The sequence below is a fragment of the Amphiura filiformis genome, chromosome 7 (genome assembly GCF_039555335.1).
Source record: "Amphiura filiformis chromosome 7, Afil_fr2py, whole genome shotgun sequence".
Taxonomy (NCBI): domain Eukaryota; kingdom Metazoa; phylum Echinodermata; class Ophiuroidea; order Amphilepidida; family Amphiuridae; genus Amphiura; species Amphiura filiformis.
In genome coordinates, this window is record NC_092634.1 from 30,235,472 (window position 1) to 30,258,267 (window position 22,796).

The 22,796-nt window shown below is 37.3% G+C and overlaps 2 protein-coding genes and 1 long non-coding RNA gene across 5 annotated transcripts in view; 1 reads left to right on the forward strand and 2 right to left on the reverse strand.

Moving 5' to 3' along the window:
• LOC140156999 (mitogen-activated protein kinase kinase kinase 15-like) overlaps positions 1 to 1,294 on the reverse strand; it is a 103,001-nt gene extending 101,707 nt beyond the window's left edge. Inside the window, exon 1 of one of the 3 annotated variants that reach the window (XM_072180055.1) lies at positions 1,168 to 1,294. The gene's annotated coding sequence lies outside the window, so the exon portion shown is untranslated. The remainder of the gene's footprint in view (positions 1 to 1,167) is intronic. The other 2 variants (XM_072180053.1, XM_072180054.1) reach the window with 2 other exon arrangements.
• Positions 1,295 to 3,527: 2,233 nt separating this feature from the next.
• Positions 3,528 to 22,796, reverse strand: part of LOC140157002 (uncharacterized) — a 59,656-nt gene continuing 40,387 nt past the window's right edge. Inside the window, exon 3 of the long non-coding RNA XR_011859620.1 lies at positions 3,528 to 6,406. This is a non-coding gene — a long non-coding RNA (uncharacterized lncRNA). The remainder of the gene's footprint in view (positions 6,407 to 22,796) is intronic.
• The window catches only part of LOC140157001 (uncharacterized), a 30,006-nt gene continuing 17,887 nt past the window's right edge, over positions 10,678 to 22,796 (forward strand). Inside the window, exons 1-3 of the mRNA XM_072180056.1 lie at positions 10,678 to 11,528; positions 21,561 to 21,644; positions 22,147 to 22,269. Of these exons, the coding sequence (XP_072036157.1) occupies positions 11,493 to 11,528; positions 21,561 to 21,644; positions 22,147 to 22,269 (243 nt within the window). The 5' untranslated portion in view covers positions 10,678 to 11,492. The remainder of the gene's footprint in view (positions 11,529 to 21,560; positions 21,645 to 22,146; positions 22,270 to 22,796) is intronic.

The window sequence follows — 22,796 nt, forward strand, 5'->3', positions numbered from 1 at the left end:
AGATGACACCATCCGTAACCAGGGGCAGTCAATGTGAATTAAATAGGGTTTTTTCATAAGGCATGGGGCAGTAGGGGTCTGTTCAGTGGGGTCTTTAAATTTAATAAATTTCATGGGGACAAGGTGAACTTGACTAATTGTGATGATTGAAAATGTGACAACAACAAAATATTAAGGGAAATTCCTTGTGTTTGGGGTCTGGGGTTTCATTTGAGGGGTCAGAGTCATTTGATTGCTTGAATATGGGGAATTGAACCCTCCCACCCCCATTAAACCAAAGTGGTTTGACCTTGACCTTTTACCACATTTTTTCAATTTGTTCAAATATACTGGTCAAAAAGGAAAACACACAGAAAAATATGATACAAGCGCAAAGTATGTTTTATTACATTTTAATACACTAGTTATTTACTAAACCATGTCTTTGTATGTTTAAAATGGTCGTTACGTCATCGTTTGGGCAGCAGGCGGCGTCTGTTTATTTGTTTATATTTTTGACGGCATGCTGCAACTTTTTCTGGTGAATGAAATGCATTGCTTATCGAAGCTGCGCAACGCGAGGCACATGGCATTTGCTAGCCTGAGTCTCGGTCCGGCTCTCGAAACTAGAAAACATGGCCGATCAAAATATCCATGCGTATCTGTGAAATGAGTAGTGAACTTAATCTAACCGTGCATGCACAGATTTAATGTACATGCACACGATCGAGGTCAAATTCGCTTGTCGATAGCGATGTACGCTCGCGTGTTTTCGTGAAGCTACAAGCGTAGCTCAGTGTTCCACCATGGCCAAGAAATACGTAATAAAATTATAGCATGACTAGCAGTTTTTAAGCTTAAACTCGTTTTCTTTAAACTTCCGTGGTCCGGGTACGCGCTGGTGAATTGCGATCGCGTAGGTCGCCTACTACGCGCCGCGCCGAAGACCAATGGGTCAGCCGGCTTGTTGTCAAGTGCATTGATCAGCCAATCAGCGTGATTGTTTATTGCTTTTGCATTTACGCTCGTGTACGCGATACGCACAGGCACGACCACGGAAGTTTAAAGAAAACGATTTTACATACATTTTACAAATCAAAACTCTTCTTACAACATTTGGCTACATTTACAAATTACATGTTGTGTAAAGACAACGAATATAAGCTCTTGCATGGTTATATATCTTACCTTTCTGTTCTTTTTGGTCAGTTTGTAATCAAGAAACCAAGATTCCGGTCACGCCTCGACGCCAAATTCAATGTTTATCACTTCACGACTTCGCTGGTTCGTGAATATCTGTATCTCATCGGTCCAAAGTACGAGTTGTAAAAACAAACAATGTACAACAGTAACAGTTTTGTAATGTTGACACTGGTGATGAGAGTGCAATTAATTAAGGAGGGCGCTCGACCTAACAGGTGCACAGGCCCAGGCCAGGCAGTAATGTATGTAGGCCTATATACAATGTCTCATGTTTGCATACCAAAATAAAACTTGTTAGGCCTATAAAGTTTGTAAAATGTTATTAGTTGAAAGAAGGGACTATTATTAAGGTGGGGTGGGAACTCCCATGAATTTATACCCCCATTTTTTGAGGCAAATCTGCCATACAGTGACCCCTTTCTGTCTGCAAATTTCTTGCGCATTTTGAACAAATTTTATTGTCAGGTTGATTTTGTAGCCATTTGCAAAATTGCTATTTTTTTGCAAATTTTTGCTCAGAAACAACTACAATAGGCCTATTTATATAAAATCGGATCATTATTTTCCACTTCGTTTTTGTTCACGGAGTGAACATCCAACACCCCCCCACTTGAACCCATACCGGTATATATCTCATATCGCGACACAATTTATCCCGCATAGGCCTATACTTAGTCTTGAATAGCTATTGTAGCCCATCAACCCTGGTTAAGAGGCTAGGAAATAATTTCTAATGTCTCATACCTAGGTTTGTATCCCTTTATTTAATCCTGCTCCACATGACAATGACTTTTTAGCACATCTTATCTTGTATTTATACAATGGCAGACAGGACTATTTTTTCTAAGCATGTTTAGGCCTACTATTGGATTGAGCCATCACATGATTATAATACTACTTTACTGATTGGTGAGTAAGGTTAATGCTATTGTTTATTTTGTGATAAGGCTGAGCATATTACTGCATATATGAAAAATACACTGCTATTTTGATACAGGCGATTTACTCAATTACTTCCAACTGACGAAATTAAGTTCCTGTTATCTACCCAGTAATGTTTGCTTATCTTAATTGGAACCCTAATAATTATTGGGCCAAGGTTATTATCTGCATGGTATAATTGAATTTCAATAGGCCTATGATATAGTATTGATGACGTTGATTTGAAAGTTTGTATTTCAATGAGTTTCTTGGTGGAGAGTTATAATTATAAGCCAGAGTCAGGATGTAGGAATCATTATGCCTCAAATCACTAATTTATTGTAAGATCAGTACAGAGTAGGTTAGATATGAAAATGGAAAGTTAGAACAATTAAATTACTATAGGCCTATCCGCGAACTGTCTTTTTGAAAGATTCTTCTTGTTTATCAAAATGTCATCCAGGCGGCGATTGGCATGATAGAGCAACTTGTGAAACCGCCCGGCCGTAGGCCTATGGCATTTTTCATATACTCGGTTAGTTTTGTGGGGTTCATTATCGAACCCCAACGGTTTTAGCTTGTATTTATATTATTTATTAACATAGGCCTGTTTGTTTTATTTGTGATATTTCAAGCGTTTTAAAATTTCAAAATAATTCCATTCAATTACACGGTTGACGATGAAAATTTACTGAATTTAGAGAATGCAATGCGACCACCACCTGATGTCATCAGTCCATCAGCCGGGCTTTTAAAAAAAATAAATTGAACAAACATTAATTAAAGGCTGAAAATTGAATAAAAAAAACCCAATAGAATAAATAGATTGAATTATAACTTGAAAGAACTTCGATATCCAATTTTTGGAGTATAAATAATTTATATAACACTATATGTCCTCTGTAAACAGTAACACTACTACACCCGACTCCAGAAATTGAAGCATTCAATTGATTTGATTAAAATACATCCCGTTTCGCCACATGAAACAAAACGAAATCCAAATCTTTCAGTTAGGTCTAACTGGCAATGAAAGTCAAATTTTATTGTTTGGCTAATTTTTGGAAATAAGGGCCAAAAACAAGTTTTATGGCGTTTTTCGTATGCTGTGACAATCATGCGCAAAGACTTGTACAAAGACTAATATCAAATTTATTTATTTTTTGTAAAACGTGTTTTCTGATCTTTTTCATACTAGTAACCGATTAAAAAATAACATAAAATATTAAAAATTATGAGCTAATTCTTAGCCGTTAGACGTGTGCCAAGTCTTTGATTTTCGCCTACAATTTATTGTAAGAAAACATGCAAGATTGCATGACGCATGTTTAATTTTTGGTCAATTTTCCCTCAAATTATAAACAATAAACTTCAACTTTTATTGCCAATTAAAACTAATTTAGGATTTAGCTAGGTCATATTTTCATTTGGCAAAACAGGGTAATATTTATTTAATTCCAAACATTAGTGTTTTATTTTTTGTTGAAACTGAATGGTAGGCCCCTATTCCCAACTGTGCACGAAATCCGAAAAATACACAACGATACAACAACGAGTTTCATGGTTTTTATATATTTAATGCATGGTTAATAATAATAATATACGTAACACAGCTTGAATTTGTTCATTTAAAACAAATAATTATAAGAAGAGTTAAAATTAGTTTGTCTTATATAAATTGTAAATGTAATGATAAACATTTGTTATTAATGCACGTGGATGCGTCAAATCTCATCCGATGAATACTAGTAAACAAAATAAAGGTGTGCTCGTTACCCTGGTTACGTCAAAGACGTCATCACAAAAGGCAAGATGATTTCGATCAAATTGACTCGGAGACAGGATAGCTCAGATGATAGACCACTGGTCTCGCAAACCAGAGGTCGTCGGTTCAAATCGTAGGCCCTATGTCAAATAATAGGTTTTACCTTGAATTTGTCTTGGGTGGAAATTTTGTGGTCAGTGATGAGTGTTTAACATCCAAACAAGTTTATACTTTTGGTACATGAAAAAGAAAAAGATAATTGTATAGAAAAACAAACTTTTCCCGACCGACCGACGCGACCCAACTTCTGAAAGTGATCTATGGACAAGCAAAGAACTTTTTTTTGGCCTTGACATTAAGAAGCGGGCTTGACGAAGAATTCAAATATGGATAATTAGTAATTGTTACACTTTTTGTAGGTCTTGTGGTTCTTGTGTTATGATGTAAAGAGGAGTGTTGGAACGAAACATCTTCGTAAAGACGACATATATCTCAAGAACCATGAACTCTGAATAAAACCGGGTCGACCCGGTTTTAATATAAAAAGTTAAATTTTACTGTTATTAAAGCACTTCAGGCTTAGTCTTTTACGTGGTATTTTAGTACACCACTGGGCATTATAATTATGCAAAAAGTAGAAATCCGAGTAAAATTGAGGGCGTCGCTGTGAAGCAAATCACACATTATGGCTTTAAGCACTTTTTGAAAGTGCATGTTTTGCATTTCGTATATTCCCATTCAAATCTTCAACATTAGATCACCTAATCTAGATAATAAAAATTGATATTTTGGGAGTTGAACGACCATGAATAGGCTTACTCCGACACCAAGAATAAACACCGAACTATAGTAAAACACATAATACTCAACGGAATATACCGTAAAGAATCACCTAATGGCGCTATGAGCTGCCTTGGCATAACTGGAATTTTAGGCACAATCTAAAAGTGCCCTCCCGTAAAAACCCCACCAGCAAATAAGGGCACGTATACCCTTAATTCTTGTTGAGATTTTCAGAGGAGGGAGCTCTCTATTTGTACATGAAATTTACCCAAGGCAAAGGAGCCCGTGTGCGCAATTAGGCGAACGTTTATTGCAAGCCAGAAGGGTCAGAACGTGGGACTAGCTACGCGCCATCTACACGTTATGACCCCAATGGCTTGCCGTAAACGTTTACGGTATAATACATAACACCTGAGACGAATATAACTATAAGTCTTCCTAATACAAAATAATAATATTATTTAAATGGTAGGCCTATTATTGATGAATGAGCCAAAAAGTACGATTTGTTTACTTCGGGGAATTTCTTAACCATATTCTGCCTTTTGACCATTACATTATAGGGCAAACTTACGAATTATACCATAATTACAGGCATGCCCTAATACTCGGATATTTCTTAGCCATCTGTCTTTTACCAATACATTATACATACAGGGCAAACTTAATAATTACAGGCATGCCCTATGTTTCCTAGTATCTTGTACGTGAAAGTTTAAAACAAGTCTTCAACACTCACTTTTTTTGTTCCGTATATTTCGGAGAAAACCTTCTCCGTCATCAACGGGTGGTAGCTGAATGTTGACTAGTTGATCCTCTAATCTGGACGTTGGTGGTGTCCTAGATATTTCAGTCCCCAGACAAACGAGAACGTGGTATGTCTATGTTTCAGTCCAGTAAAGCATCATAAAGTCTTGAGAGTTCACGGCCTCGCCCCTGTTTAAGGCGCATTTTGGCAAAAGTGAACAAAAGCGCCCAATTAGGGCAAATTTTTGTGATTTTTGGGTGCTTTTTGTTGAAAATTGGTATAGGCCTACTGATGGGTAGCAAAAAAATAACGAGGTAGGCCTATAGAGAAAGGCAGCGTCCGAAAGCCTGTGGCACATCCCCGTACAAAGGTTTTGAAGACCCCCCACCCACCCAAGTGTTTCCCACAAAGTATTCTCTAGAATACTTTATCCGAAATATACGGAACAAAAAAGTGAGTGTTGAAAACTAAGTTGTTTTAAACTTATTTATTTATACTAGAAACACGTATATACTATTAAAGTGTAGGCCCTATCCAGTCCAGTATCAGGTTTAATACTATAGCTAAGGTTTACAAGCGCGGTTCGAGCTCCCGACATTGCATTCGCTTTTTCTCCCTCCATACCCGTCTGCACTGGTTTGACAGGCACTTTTACAACAATAATCCCAACTGCCATTGGTGGTATAACACCAAATATAACTGTATCCGTGGTACCAACACGCGGATCCGCCATACCCGCCTGATTTACACTTCCAACCACTGACCGTTGTTGTTTCCCCATATTGAAACGATGTTCCTCGTACTTCAAGATCACCAGGTCCCAGGTCAGCTCTACGGAGAGTTTCCTTTCCCAGGTCAGCTTCTTCAGCTTCGCGCATGATATCACGCAAAAACAGAGCAGCCTCCGCCTCTTCTCCTTCTACGTTTTCTACAGGCTGGGCCATGGTTAGCAACGGTGAAAACACCAAAATCATGAAAATAGCAAAATAGGTCTGTGCAGCCATGATCTGTCAAGTGTTAAAAAAAAACAAAAAAAAACCACAAAACAATTACCGGTAGTAAAATTATAAGAGCCTCCATTTTGAATTTCAAAATGGCCGCCAATTTTAAGAAAAAAATTTACCAATTATCCATAACTATTCATTCAATAGTAAACAAGAAACAACTTAACTATTTTAAGTAGTCCCAGCACCGTCGTCATGGGGATGTACGGGGTGAGCCCTAATAAAGTAAAAAGAGAGAAAGGAAGACAGAGGATGGAAGGGAGGGGAGTGTGAGAGAAGGGAAAATATGGAGAGTGGGAATGGAGGGGGTGAGGGAGAGTCAGGGGGTGTTAGAGGTGTGGAAGAAGGGTGAGAGTAAAAACTACAATCAACTACAATTAGTTGATCATTTATGGCCTAAAATTGGGCCTATATTGATGTTGCAACGTTGGCCAGGTGCGTTAAGGTGATGTGGTCCATGATAGGTGCATCCAGAGGATGATTTAAGCACTACCCAGCACTCCACGGGGTCAACTTGCGGTTAGCAGGGGTGCGTGAGTGAACATGACACCACAGCTCGCTCACTGCATAGACGTGCATGGTTAAATTTGAATTTGGACAGATATATTTACAATAACAAAACATTTCAAAATGTTGGTCGATTTCACATTTTATTTTATCTACAGAAGGTGTAATTTATCCTTCATGCATACATCACTTTTGTTCTGAAATCGACCAAGTAATAATGACACACACACAATTCTAAAACAACATCTTTTGCACAGAATTCAATGGGATTTGAAAAGTAAAGTGGCAGTTGAAACTCTAGTGATAACACTTTTACAGTGCATGATGGGGCTTCCTTAAATCATCCTCTGAGGTGCATCTGTATACTCGTCATCTATATTCAGCAAAGAACTATTTTGCAAGATTGACCAAATATGTGTGCGTCGATCCATCACCCCTCAACACCGCACCCTTCATCATCGTCAATATCGTACTGGAGCAGGTTGACAAGTTCCCCTCCTCTGCTCATTCGACAGAAATATTGGGATAAAATGTGCGATTTAGACCCAAAATTAACCCCCTTTTGTCCCATTTAGCATTAGAATCAGGGGTAGCGCGAGCACAAAAAATCAACGGGTTCAATTTAATTTTTCTGGACCCTTTGGTACCTGCAAAACCAACATTTTAGGGGTCCAATGAGAATTTAAGGAGTCGACCTGTCCGAAATTCTAAACTTTGGAACTTGTCAAATATTCCAGTGAAATTATTAGTGTCGATGGCCTATGGTGATTTGGAAGATTTACTGATCTTTTTATTTTTTTACTTTTGATTGACGATTCTTAATATTCTTATACTGATTTACGCCTCCGTGCATCGTAAAACTAAGGAGTCCATACAGTTTTTATCGGACCCTTTGGTCACATTCAACTTGTGATTTAAGGAGTCCAAAATGCAGTGTTGGAGGACTCGGGACTCGGACTCGGACTCGAGTCCGGACTCGAGTCCTTTTTTCAAGGACTCGGACTCGGACTTGGACTCGGAAGCTAAGGACTCGGACTCGGACTCGGACTCGGACCCCAAGGACTCGGGGACTCGGCTTCGAGTCCTCCTCGAGTCCGGCAAAATAGGGCTTTTTTAGGTCTTTTATTTTCGTTCATTGTAAACTTCTTCTTATGCTTGATCAATGATCACATCACATGATTAATTTAAGTACCGTAATTTTGCATGCAAATAAATTCAGTTTGTAAATAAAAGTACAACCAAAAAGTAAGTTTGCTTTCAGTTAGATATCTTTAATTGGTTAATCATATTCGTTTGTTTTGACATGACTGCTTTGTTAAACGCAAGTCTAGAATGAACATGAATAATAATAATACTCTGAGGCACTCAAGTTAAATTATTGGTAGGGGTGTGCGGCGCCGAACTTTGGGAACTATAAGAACTGATTTGGGGGCAAAATAGGGGCTTGATGAACTGAAATTTCAACATATTTGTGGAGGTCTGTGAACTAAAATTGGGCCAAATTATAGGCTTTGGAGCTAACAAATTCAAAATGTTTCCAAATTTGAGCTAAAGAGCTGCAATTTTCAGAGTGTTAGGATCAATGAACTGGAGCATCTCTGTTTCCAAGACATGCTTGAGCAAGAATTATGAGCATGGATGGGGGAAGGTAAAATTGAGGGTAATTTTTTTTTTGACCGACCGAGAGGGTGAAAGCAATTTTTGGCAAGCCGAGACGGGGAACAAGTACATATGGGGCATCTTTCATATAAAACACTCTAAAAAGGCTTAGAAAACAGTACGAAAACGCTTACATAATGCAAATTTCCCTGCTCGCTGTGCTCGCAACATATATCAAAACCATTTAAAGTATGTAAATTGGCACCCCCAATAAATGGCATGTGCAAAGGGGTGCAAAGATTTTTGGCATGCCGGGAGGGGGGGGGGCAAGCAATTTTTGGCAGGCCGAGAGGGGATAAGCATTTTTTTTGCAATTTCACCCCTCCCCGGGCTCCGCATTATTATTGCACAGCCCCCAAAACAATACTAGGCATGCTAGGTAGGACTAGCAAATTATGTATTTACAAGAAAATGACATAGAACTAAAATTCTGGTTAAGAATATATGCCTACATGTATGTTGATAAAGTATTGGTGAAAACCCGGGGCTTGAATTTGATACAAAAGGACTCGGACTCGGACTCGGACTCGAACATTGAGGACTCGGACTCGGACTCGGACTCGGACATCAGAAATTGGTAGGGACTCGGACTCGGACTTGGACTCGGACACCAATGACTCGGACTCGGACTCGGACTCGGATGGTGAGGACTCGACTACAACACTGCCAAAATGGCACAAAAAAAAAATAAGGAGTCCCTGGAAACTCCTTAAATGCGACCCCTGATTAGAATGCCATATTTCCGCGCGCTCGCAGATCAGCGAGACCGCCCATAGCCATAATAGCGAACGGGGTTATTCTTTCTATTAATAAAGTTATATGTAAATCATAAATATGAGTGCTGGGGCAGCTCTAACGATGCTATGCCTCAAAGCCTAACTCATGAGCTGACTCACACCCCGGCCCACAGAGGCGTGATTTTGTGAAATTTGCGATGTGATATATGCACATTCTTCGAAGTAATTTAGGTACGTAGACTTTATAAATCTAATGCTATACGTACTGAACTTAGCTGGGATGAAAAGCCGACCATCATATGTGATGCGATCAAGCAAAATCAGTCGTACTCGGAAATATTGATTTTGAGATATAGCCAAACAACGGAAATGTTTCCTTTGTTTTGGAAAGTCTTTAATTGCTCATATCTTTGGATCTGGTTGTACAATTTCATTGGGGTTTTCTGCAAAATGTAGCTTTGTAAATGTTTTTTACTACCCTAAAAGAAACTGAAAATTTAATATTTCCGAGATTCGACTGATTTTGCTTGATCGCATCACATATGATAATTTTGGGTTTTTAAGTTTTTAGGTCTTTTGGGAAACTTCATGTATTATCTTCAATACAAATAGTCAAAATTGTTCACATGATGGCTGGCTTTTCCTCCCAGCTACATTCTTTATAAGTACATATCATTTATAGATTTATAAAGTTTACTTCGATCGAAGACTGTTAAATGTCAAAAACGTCAATTTGTAATAATTTGCCATAAAATTTGTATTACATCGCGAATAAGACTCTGGTCAATATTCCTATTTTTGGTTTATATGTCAAAATCCCAATATGACCCTCGGATGACCATGGTCATACCACAATATACAGCCAAAACTCCATGGTTCAGCTATGTTGCGGTAACCGCTATAAAATGACAAGGCAATCTTATCAAATTTGATGAGTTTCTTGTCATTTTGAGGAGAATACCCGATTCATTTTGAAGAGAAATCTGTCAGTGTCCCCATCTGAATAGATTCCCTTGTCAAATTTGACAAGTTTCTATACAAAAATTAGTAGATCGTTTTAAGAGTTTAAGCCTACATTATGACTTTTAATGTTAAAACATTTTCCTATACACCTATCCGACTTCGCCATTACTGCGGTGTCCCCGATGTAAAACTGCGGTGTCCCGAGGTCGGGGGTTCCATCCATTATTTATTGTGTGCTATACAGAATTGTACCCGGGAATTGTACACAACAGTGATATTCAATACACAAACATGAGTATTGAATTACGAATTAAATCTCCCGCTCTGGTACATCTGTGTTGCCGTCAATAGAGGGCCAAATACAGTAAACGCTTCTCGGATTGGTGTATAGTGTTGTGATATTAGGGGGGGTAGTGTGTCCTCAAAGGATTATGGGTAAATTGGGAATTTCATCGCTAAAATTTGCCCTAATGATGACGTCACCCATTGGTTTTGTGTGTGAAAATTGGTCAACTTTAGCATGCAATGACAAGAATCCTAGGGTGTGGCATCCAGATATTATTTCAGAAATAGTTAAATACATCTTTATTCTATCTACCATTTTCTTTAAGTATGGATGCAACACCCGGGAAAGAGGTTTAATTTTGCAAATTGCAAGGCGATATCTTGGCATTGTTCGCCATGACAGCCCGATGAAATGCGGCGATCGATTGGGATTCCCCTGGTCTGTTGCCATATTAAGTTTTACTGACTCCTAGAAACGGGTTACCGAAATCAATGTTACTGCAATAAAAGATTTTTAAAGTTATTCAAATTTTGAATTACCTTAGTTCCGGATCAAACATGTTTTTTTATTCGCCAAACTCTTTATCACATTGAAAAGTGTTCAAATCATGTACTTGCTATGCATTTTTAAGGGATTTTCCATCGTGTATTTATATCTGATTTATGTTTATGGCGATCCTCTAAATTTAGTAACATATAGCCTAGTAACGTAATAACGTCTGCTGATCCACAATTTACGTGTTTATGATGTTTGTACCGGGTTGATCACTTGATGGTGTTGTAAACAAAACAGCGAATTTTTCATTAAAGTGCTGATGCAAAAATAGGTTCATTAAACCGCATGCGAGTTGTTAGCTGTTGTTATCTTCGCTTAGTGAAGTCAGCACTGCAAAGGGAGAAAGAAAGTTTGTTCAAGGTCAAGTTTGAAAAGACCTGAAATGAGCGAAGAAGACTTCGATTTCGAAGACGTACCGGTAAGTTAGTACATGTATTGATGATAAGCTTAAATTATAAAACTCATGTCATGAACTAGTAATAATATTATAAGTGCCGACGTTCCGGGCGCAAGTTCTTTGAAAGTTAAAGACTAAAACATGAGAATAATTACTCTTCCAATAGCCCGAGGTACTCACAGTCACATTGACTTCTCCGTGCAGTACGCAAAACTATGTCTATGACACAAGGCGGTAGAAGGAGCACATTCTCCCACTGTTCTCGTTGGATTATAATCTCCCAATCGATCCTGCGGTTGTTGATCAATAATCGTAGTAGTGACGCTGCACGGAGCATGTGCTATATGTGTCTATTAATAGTTCACGGAGCAATGTGCTATGCGTGTGTCCACACATGAGTATCAATGTTAGAAAGCAGAGACCATCTAAAGGATACTTTGTACACAGCGATATTTGCTCTCTATAAAACATGAGAACCCGAATGCAAACTTAGAATTATGGGTACAGGGTGTACCAAATGCCTCATAACATAACAAATAACACGTACACGACACGTTTCCCCGGGATGTTTCCTATTTTATAATAATAATTTAAATAATATACTTATAATAATAATAACATTAACAACACTAAAAATAATAATAATAATAATAGTTTTATTTTTTACTTGGCCTTATTTTAATTATACTTAACAGTAACATTGAAATATTATTATTATTATTATTCAGCCTTGATAATAAGGTGTATAATTATTAAAATATTTAAATGTTTGAATGAAATAAAGCTCTTGTAACACATTGAATGAAACTTCGTTTCTCTTGTTTATATAGTCATATTAATTATACTAGTTTTGCGTGTGTATAGGATATGGTAGGCCTACAGTATACCCTTGATGCGTATTTTTAATTCACGTTAATCACGTTTTAATCACGTTTTATTATTCCCGTATTTAATATTATTTAATTTAATACACATTCTCGATCTTAAAAGAACTGTCAACAACACATTGTGTTTCTTGGGTGGGGGACAGAATAAGTATTTAATCTGGTAGAAAAAAATCAGATATAGGAAGAATAAATCAGGGAAAATGAAGATATCTTAACAACCGCTAATCATTTTTCAATTCTTGAAATTGGAGGATATTGTTCAAACTTTGTCCTAGTTCTTGCAATATTTCGGAATGACAAATAATATTATCATTTGTGTTATTTTATTGATATTTGTGAAAAAGAAAACACAAATTTCTTATATGAAGCCATTTTGCATATGAGCAACCATCATGTCTCTGTACATTGACCAATCATATCCTGCCGTTAAGTGACCAATAGCACTTCAGCGGTCTCAAGTGCCTATTGTTTGTTGGATCCCTGGGGATGGTATATAAGTCAAAGGATGTTCTAAGTTTAGCTCATAATGATTTTATCGTTACTGAACCTTTGTTTAACTTCAACTTGGATTATATACTGAGAATATTATACTCGCACCATTTACCGACCTGGAATTGTATAACGACGACTGATTTTTGCCTTGCGATTTTGGATTTATATACTTGGAATATAACACGTGTATCCTATACCTTAACGACTTGGAACTTTATAACGACGACTGATTTTTGCCTTGCGATTTTGGATTTATATACTTGGAATAATTGCTCACACCCATTGCTCCGGACTTTGTTAATTTTATCTCTATATATATCAGCTGGTTTCTTTGAAAATGGATGTAACGTCAAATTCAGAGTAGAGTGCCCAGATTGTGGAATAATGGCAATGAAGAAAAATCTTGCAAGACACCGTAAGAAAGCTCACCCGGATTCTGTACCTGAAGTAAAAGGAAGGAACATTTGCAAGGAAGCTGACTGCGATTTCGCTGGTACAATAATGGCTCTGAGATCTCATCTACGCAATGCCCATGATATGCCTATGACAGAGAAGACACTTGTTTTTCGCAACATGTCTGCCTTTGAAGATTGGAAAATTGAGTTTGAATCATCAACAGCGAGCAAGTTTATTAAGAACCGTGGCTCTAGGAATGGAATTTCCACTACCAATGTAACAGATCAGAAGACTATCATCTGCCGAAAGCAACGGGAAAGAAGTTTAAGACGAGCAAGAAGATCGCCTCTGTTTGTACAGCTGGACTTCGAGTAGAACTCAAAGATGACTCTGTTATTGTCCTGGTTCATGAGACGCATTATGGACACGAACAGTTGCCTGGTTGTCTACCTCTAACTACTCAAGACAAGATGGAGATAGCAGGAAAGATGGCAATGGGTGTGAGCAACCAACGAATTATTGATGACATTCGCGATGGATTTTCGGCCAGTGATACGGTGCAGCCAATTCATTTTGTTGGAACGCAGGAACTCAGGAACATTAAGAAGCAATTTAATCTGAACATTGAGCGTAGGGACGACAATGATGCTACAAGTGTAAAGATGCTTGTAGATGAGGCTGTGTTGGATCAAGACAATCCATTTGTATTTTACAAGGAGCAAGGCGCTGAACCTGAACCAAATGACATTGGACTGAAGAAAGATGATTTTCTCTTGGTGATCCAAAGGAATATACAGAGAAACCTCATGGTTCAGCTTGGACATCGTTCGCGAATCTGCTTTGATTCTACCCATAAGACAAACGCCTATGACTTTTATCTGAATACAGCGTTGGTGGTGGACGAGTATGGCCAAGGCATCCCGGTGGCATTTATTATCAGCAACAGGTGTGTTGACTCTGCATGCTCCTGGAATTATTTTATATTTGAATGTCGGGTTGTGAATGTGTGTAAACAAATTGTATCAAAATATTGCCTAATACGGTTTTGTTATTTTGTGTTATGCTATATATATGTCACTAATGTTTTGCATTTTTTCATGTCTCAGGAAACGTTTAAACGTGTTGTAAATTAGATTTAGTCAAAACGTTTAAATAATTATGAAAACATTTTAAAACGTTTTATATGAAAAAATACAAAAACATGTTGTACAAAATGTTATCGCAAAATGTTTTTGGCAAACCTTTAGGCAAATATGTTTGTTTATTGCATGATTCTTGTGTTCATATCTCGTAATGTCATGTTTGTATCTGTATCAAAGTGATTGCTACTCCATTTTGCCACTTAATAGACTTATTAGACTTATGACTCAGTGATCAAAAGACCCGGTCAAAAGAGTACTTCAAACTCATTTAAATTTGCGCCTTTTCATTAGTTTTTTTCTGCTTATGTCTTTACAGGGAAGATAGCAGTCTCCTGAAGGTGGCTTTCCAGAAGCTGAAGAACAAACTTGACGAAAACGCGACTTTTGAACCTGCATACATCATGACAGACGACGCAGAGCAATATTTTAACGCGTGGATTGATGTCTTCGGTCCTGGACCAGATAAACTTTTATGTGCTTGGCACGTGGATCGCGCTTGGCGCAAGTCAGTTAACGAGAAAATCAAAGACGGCAATGTGAGGGAGACGATCTTCAAGATGCTGACAACCATTCGCGAAGAGACGGACGAAGGGAAATTCACGACAATGTTAACCGAGTTGCTTGATACGCTGGACGCCTCAGATACCACTACTAGTTTCGGAGAGCACTTCCAGCGCTATTACGCGAGTAGGCCAAAGCAGTGGGCTGCATGCTACAGGAAAGGATCTGGTATCAACACCAACATGTTTCTGGAAAGTTTTCATAGACTATTGAAGGAGAATTATATGGGTGGAAAAGTGAATAAGCGCGTGGACATGTGTATAGAAGTTCTGCTGAAAGTTGCCAGAGACATTGCGTTTGATCGTTTGTGTAAAAGCCAGAAAGGCAAGACAACCTCGCGATTAAGTGACCTCCGAAAGAGCCACGCCGAAAGTGTGAAGCTGTCGACTGTTGACGTCACAGAAGTCGACCTTAACACATGGACAGTGAAATCTTCAGAAGACGACAAACATTACCAAGTCAACCGAAGTGAATGTGTTGTACCGGGTTGTCAGCTCATCTGTATACCTTGTGGTTCCTGTGCCCATGTCATGGAATGCCAGTGTTACGACCATCAAGTGAGGGGGAACATGTGTAAGCACATCCATCTTGTTTGCAGGAAAGCCGACTCCAACGTTGTACTTGCAAGCGGAACAACTAACTGTCGTGTACCATGTGAACTTGAGATGGTAAAGACCGCAGCTTTAAGGCCCACGCAAGTTCGCGAAAGAGCAAATGAACTAAAAGACAAAGCCAGATCCCTCGTGCAGCAAGCATCTGCCCTCGTTGCCGAAATGAACAATGATGACGAACTGAAAACATTTATTCGGGGTTTGAAACAAACCATGGCAAAAGTTGAACTCATGCGCAATACTCAGTGTCCGCAACCATATGTACAATCCGAAGAAAATGCACGTGCTCCGACAAACAAGAATAGTCAACACCAACGGCGCTTCTTTACAACCAAGAAACCAAGGAAGACTACCCGAGTACGATTGGCCAAGCCATCAACTGAAGAACAAAACGAGATCACCACCAAACTAACATCAGGACAAGGTGCTTCCTTCGTCATTCAACAGTTGGAGAAGGCTTCATCCCAGGTGGTTACATCCATTCACTCAGGTAGGTCTATCAATAAAAAGCATGATATACAATTTTTTTTTATCCTATGTTAATGTTCAATTTAACATGTTTAATAACGTTTTATTTTTTCTCTACAGGCAATGACAGGTGGAAATATGATAGAGCAAGATTATGATGCGTAAAAAGTTGACTGCAGCAAATACAACTTGACAATTATGTTATGTTTATATATTTGTTGTGTACTTGTAACATTTGTTTTTATTTTAATTGTTTGCTTATTTCTCTTTTTCCCTTTTCTTGTCTCGTTTTTCTAATTATCATTTATTATAGATCAAACGCCAGCTAGCGAAGTTGACGACCAAATGCAGCCACCACCAACTCAACCAGCAGCCCCACTAGCAACAGCCCAGCCACCAGCCCAACCAATACCTCAACCATCAGCCAAACCAATACCTCAACCATCAGTCCAACCACCTGCAAAGAGATTGAGACTTTCAAGGAAAAAACCTGCTAAAAACTCGTCGAGAAAAATAAGTAAGCATGATACAAATACTATACGTGTGTTATCATAACCATGCATGCATGATACCCATATGACTTATATGAGTTTCTTTTATCAAATTATATTCTAGCAGTGATGATTTTTGCTATAGGCCTAAACTAAATATTGTTTTTTCCCTCTTTTTCTTTATGAATATTTAGCTTGGGCTGACCAGTCGCACATCAGTCGCTTCTGTGATGACCACGTATTTGTAAGGGCAGTTCGCGAGGAGGGCCTACCAGTCCAGGAAAATGAAGTAGAGACACGTCCTGACAACATTCCTGACCCCGTAGTTGACTTTGGGGAAGATGACCATCTCAAGAAATACTTTTCTGACGACGCTTGGCTGGTGTACAAACAGACAAGTAAGCCGCTATATATATTATGTAGTTTATTTAATAGTGTTAAGATAATATTCCAATAAATATATAGGCCCTGTAAATGAAATTGTGATTTAGCATTAATCATTTGGTTGGTTTACTGATCATTAATTTGCTTGTATGTTTTCTTATTTTTTCAGTGAAGAAAAAACGTGAACAGTGGGAATGTACAATATGTCCCTTGGTTACTCATATCCTTAATATGGTGGAGTGTTCAGGCTGTGATAAATGGTTGCACTGGTGAGTTTGTTTAAATTTTTTGAAATTTTTGATTGAATGATGTGCTTATTATAACAAGGTGCAGCAATACTGAACTATGATGGATGCACGGTATTTAATTAAATTATTATGTTGCCGTTACTATATTTCTTTTATCCTAAGTAACTTAGGAATCCTAAGATTCTCTTTAATGGTAAAGAGAACGACAAAGGATCTACATTGTAGTGCATGTATGAAATACCTAAAAACATGCCAAGTTCACAAAGAGTTTATAAACAATCATTGAATTTTTTTTAAACTGTTTGCAATTTATATAATTACAGGAAATGCGCTGGTATCACGGAGACACCAACAGGCGAATGGATGTGTGAATTTTGTCGAAACTAGAACTGCATCTCAGCAAATCAACTTGCATCCAGACACCAGAGACCATACCTACCTATCTACCTACCTACCATGCCGTGAAAGAAGACCAGTGAAGATGGGGGCCACAGATTTACACTTTGTGCTTTGATGTTGAAATGTATATTTCATCGGGCATAAGTGTAAGTTTATGGTTACCATTTATATCAACAAATCTTGCAGTACTGGAGATTTCAGCCTAACTCTAGATGGACACGAACAAAGAAAGCAAACAATAACGAACGAAAAAGTAAGTAAGTAAGTAAGTAAGTAAGAAAGAAATATATAGAAAGAAAGAAAGAAATATAGAAAGAAAGAAAGAAAGAAAGAAAGAAAGAAAGAAAGAAAGAAAGAAAGAAAGAAAGAAAGAAAGAAAGAAAGAAAGAAAGAAAGAAAGAAAGAAAGAAAGAAAGAAAGAAAGAAAGAAAGAAAGAAAGAAAGAAAGAAAGAAAGAAAAAGAAAGAAAATAAGAAAGAAAGAAAGAAAAAAAAAAGAAAGAAAGACGAGTTGCGCAGTTGAAAATAAAAACATAATGAGCTATAATGATACAGAAAACATGAGTGAAATAAGTAACAAAAGAAAAGAAAAACTAGCATTACAGATAACAGTTTGTACTTGTCAGGTTTATTGAACTATATATATAATTAAACTATTAAAATTACATAAATAATTATATAAAGAAAGAAAAAACTAAAGGAAGAACGAACGAAAGAAAGCTTGAAGAAAGCAAGAAAGGGAGAAAGAAAGAAAGAAAAATAATTAATAAATAAACTTTTATTAAAATAACTCGAGACTCAATCAGTTATAATTTGATAAAATGTTTTAATAAAGTATTATTAAAATAAATATAAAATAATTATAAATTCACGCATGTGTGAAGCGGCAGGACGGCAGTATAAGTCTATGACGTCACGGTCATAGGGTCGATTGCGATCTATTGATTATCTGTCGTGTCGGTCAGGCAATCCGTTACTACATCGATAATTTGATCCAGGGTGATTGAGTCTAATAATAATCCCTCTTGATAGTGAGCGAGAACAGTGGGAGAATGTGCTTCTTCTACCGCCTTGTTCTATGACCCATTAAATTAGGCAGCAGGGCACTGATCAGGCTACGAGTATGTCTGATGTATTAAGGAGGCTGTGCAATAAATATGTAGGTATGAGAGGGAAACGTCAGTTAACACATTTGCTAGTCAGCCAAAATGGCCTAAACCGGCAATACAAATTTACATAGAAATTTCAAAGAACCGCTTGCTCAAGGAAACCTACATAAATATGTTGTTCATACATACTCGCTATATAACAGTATGCGTGATTGGTCGATAGGCGGGCATAAACAACGTTTATGCCCTGCGTTCGATTATAAACAAGCGCGCGAGAACTGATGGACGCCGCATGAGTAGGATATTACGCGTCTATGTTCACGAGCTATTTACGCAAAGCGCGAGTGATGTACGCGATGTTCGCACGCGTCCAAGCACGATGGACTGAGCAAGAAAACGTTTTCTTACAATTAGCGATGGAGAAACTGTTAAAAAATGATAAGGAACTGGTAATTTTTAGTTTAAAATGATGGTATTTTTAGTTTTGGAGGGAAATAACAGCAAGCAGAATGTTGCGTATGTATGAACAGGGTTCATTCATATATTTTCATGACTAAACGTTGTTTATGCCCTCGGGCATAAACAATCGTTTATTCATGAAAATTTATGAATGATTTAACCCCTAATTTATACTTCACTTGACCCAAATATATGTAGGTATCCCAGGCAAACCTTAGTTAACACATTTGCTAGTCAGCGAAATTCGCCGAGACCGGGACCCAAACACAATGCATATTTACATAGAAATTTGAATTTTTTTCAAGAATAGGTCGGTGAAGGAAACCTACATAAATATGTTTTCTATACTTCACTTGACCCAAATATATTATTTTGTATGGTGATAATCAAGTCGCACATGGAATTTTAGAGGATTTTGATAGCAGTTCCATTAAAAAAAAGCTGCTATCGCCATGAGACTAAGATCTAGAAACACCCCTAAATGCCGTTTTGGGGAATTTTGCTAGCAGAATCTTTTTGATGAAAGTCAATCTTTGACAAGATGTAACTTTGTTACGGAAAGTGCTATGACAAAAATGTTTTCAGTTTTGGCTTTCTTTACTCAAGGGCTTTAATTTGATATGTAAAATGATGCAGTTTGATGGCAAGTTTGAATTCACCTAGCATACCTAATGTATGATTTTTTTGGTGATGAGAGACTCGCACATGGAATTTCAGAGGGATTTTGATAGCAGTACGTTCCATTAAAAAAAGCTGCTATCGCCCTAGGTATAATTCCTTGCAAAGTGTTTAAGAATGAGAATAAAGGTATTGTTTTTAGCCGCTGTCGTGCATCTATCGTCTCATATAACACGGACGACACATTATTTTTGGCCTAAAACAATTCGGCTTTGCCTCGTTGTTTTACTCAAAATAATGATGTCGCCTGTGTTATATGAGACATTCATAACCTCATTAATAAACGCGATGCGTGCGATCCAATCATATTTGATTATTTGTGAAAACGCAAACGCAAATCGAGGTCATTAATATCTCACAATTGACCGCAAAATGCGTAATTGTTCCAATGTCGCACACAATTGACTTCTCGTGCGCGTGATTGTGCGTCCAATGAACTGCTGGCAGCTGGCTAGTGCCGTATTTGGATTGCGCCCTACCATATTTGCACAGATTCTGATACGCACTTTTGTTATTGGTCGTTTTGTTTTAGCCTGATCGATTTTGTGAAAGGGAAGATGTAAAAATGTGTATTTTTATAAACTTTTGAGGAAAATTTTGTGTTATTTTGTAAAGTTAAAAGATCAAAGTGACGGTTATGAATGAGGTTAATAACTTTGCATCGGTCATATGTCGGGATATTCCTCGGTTCCAAAGGCAAAATGTGTGGGGGCTCATAATTTTCGTCTGTTACATGTTTTGCTTGTCTGAAGATATTTCAGGTAAATTAAGTAATTATTGGCCAAACCCGAACAATAAGAACGCCATTATTATACTTCTGTCAAATGAAAGTAAACAGTATAAAAATATCAACAAAACATGCTTGTAGTACTGCAAACCCCTGCCTGTATCAGGCTTCAAATTGAAATATATTGCTGTAACCTGTTCGGTTTGCATTAACGCTGTAGTGCAGAGTGATATTCAAAAATTGTATTCATGTATTGCTGTGGGGAATACCATTTGAAGTAGATGCTTTCATCACTATATGCTAGTGAGGTCACATATAGGGCAATAATATTTCACAAAAGGTAAGTTCAAGTCTGCCTCCAGAAGACATGATACCTGCATTAATCACAAAAGAAAGAAATGATTTTGATTGACTCATTTGCTTTGTAAAAAAATGTAAAAATTGTTTCATGCAACATGTCTTGTGGAGGCAGATTTGAATTTTATGACCTTTTGTGAATTCGCTTAGCTATTATGGGTTAATGCGCGAGTATAAATACACATTGAAAGCACATGCACAGGCCATGGTTTCCTGTTTGTGATCGTATACAATAAATTTACAGCTAAAATGAAGAAAACTTTGCCTTTTTGAGATTATTAAATCATATAAATTGCTGAAACAAAGGTAAAATATAACACAACATGTGCGATCTGAGACTAGCTTACGAGAACCAATTTCGCTTCTCGTAGTTGTAATTAATCCAGGAACCATCAGGAGAACCAGTTTTAAGGTTCTCATTGAATTTTAATCACTGTACAAATGTGTGTGTCCGAGGGCCAAAGACACACATTTGATGGGTGTATGCACTGCCCCTTCAGACACATCAACATCAACATCTCAGTATGTTTGCATTTTTGTTCAATTTCAGTGATACGCATTTGATATTAATCCATCAATATTATTCAATTTCATATTGTTGTAGATAACAATCAGTTTTCCTTAATTTTTTTTGCTGTATTAAAGGTTTGTTCCGGAAGTCCAGATGAAATTGGCAAACCAGCAAATGAGTGCAGCAAGGCCTCATCTCAGCTTGAAGGCAACAGAGTGGTGAGTGCCTCGATCCTCATCAGAGGGCAGAATTGATTGTATTTTATATATTATGTACCATTTAGTCTGAATTGTGCCACCATTATTCCGTGGACTCAAGCTACATTTGTAGACATATACACATCTAGGTGCTTTTAAAAGAACAAAGTGATATAAAATGATTTTATTTTGACAATATTTCTTTAAAGACCTAGCTGCATTTTTATTTTTTATTTTATAAAAAAAAGTGATTGATTGAAATATTAATTGCTATTGAATCAAGATGAGACCCAAATCTATATACTATATTCACCGTATTCACCTTTATAATTAAAAACATGAAAAAAATAATACACAACAAAAAAAAATCTGAGTGTTAGAAATTTAGCATGAATAGCTCATAAGGATATTTAAGAAAACTTGTCAAAATTGTTTACATCAACGGACTGCAGCATCTATTCATCTATTGTTTCCATCATTAGAGTGCTAACATTTTTAGTATAATATTATTTTGTTATTTCAGTTGGCAGATCAAAGAACCCCCCAGAAGAAAGCTAGGAAGAGACTGCATATTCGGTCAACACCAACTGGGAGACTATACAGGCCAACTAGAAAGAAACAACTCTTTATAGATAAAGAAAACATTGTAAGTTTTTTTTTGTCACCGATAATTGCATATGGGTGTATGTGTCGGTAATTTTTTGACGAAAAGAATTTAAACTAAAGGGAAACTAATATAGGTGACACGATCTGCTCCACGGGCCCAAAAGAGGCATTTTTGAATAATTATAATTATTATAGTCTTGTAGTATAATATAGTGTTCAGAAATAGTCTTTCGGCTGACAAAAAGTTTCTTGTCACCTTCCAACTTTAAAAAAAATGTATAATAATGTAATATAAACATGTTGTATTATGTTGGGCATGGTATGGAACCTCGTTAACACTAATTAAAATTGTCAGGGCAGAGTTTAGTGTGTGTTTACAAGATTTTGTGTTATCTGGTCTTAATATCTTAATCCCGATCTTAATACTAATAAAGGCGCGTCCGTCCGTCCGCGTGGACTTGTACTTGTGGTGCGCTATCGCGGAGTATCAACAGGAGTGTGCGCGGAGTACAGTATTGAGAGACGCTTTTCATAGTAGTTAAAAAAGTCAGGGCAGGTATATGGGTA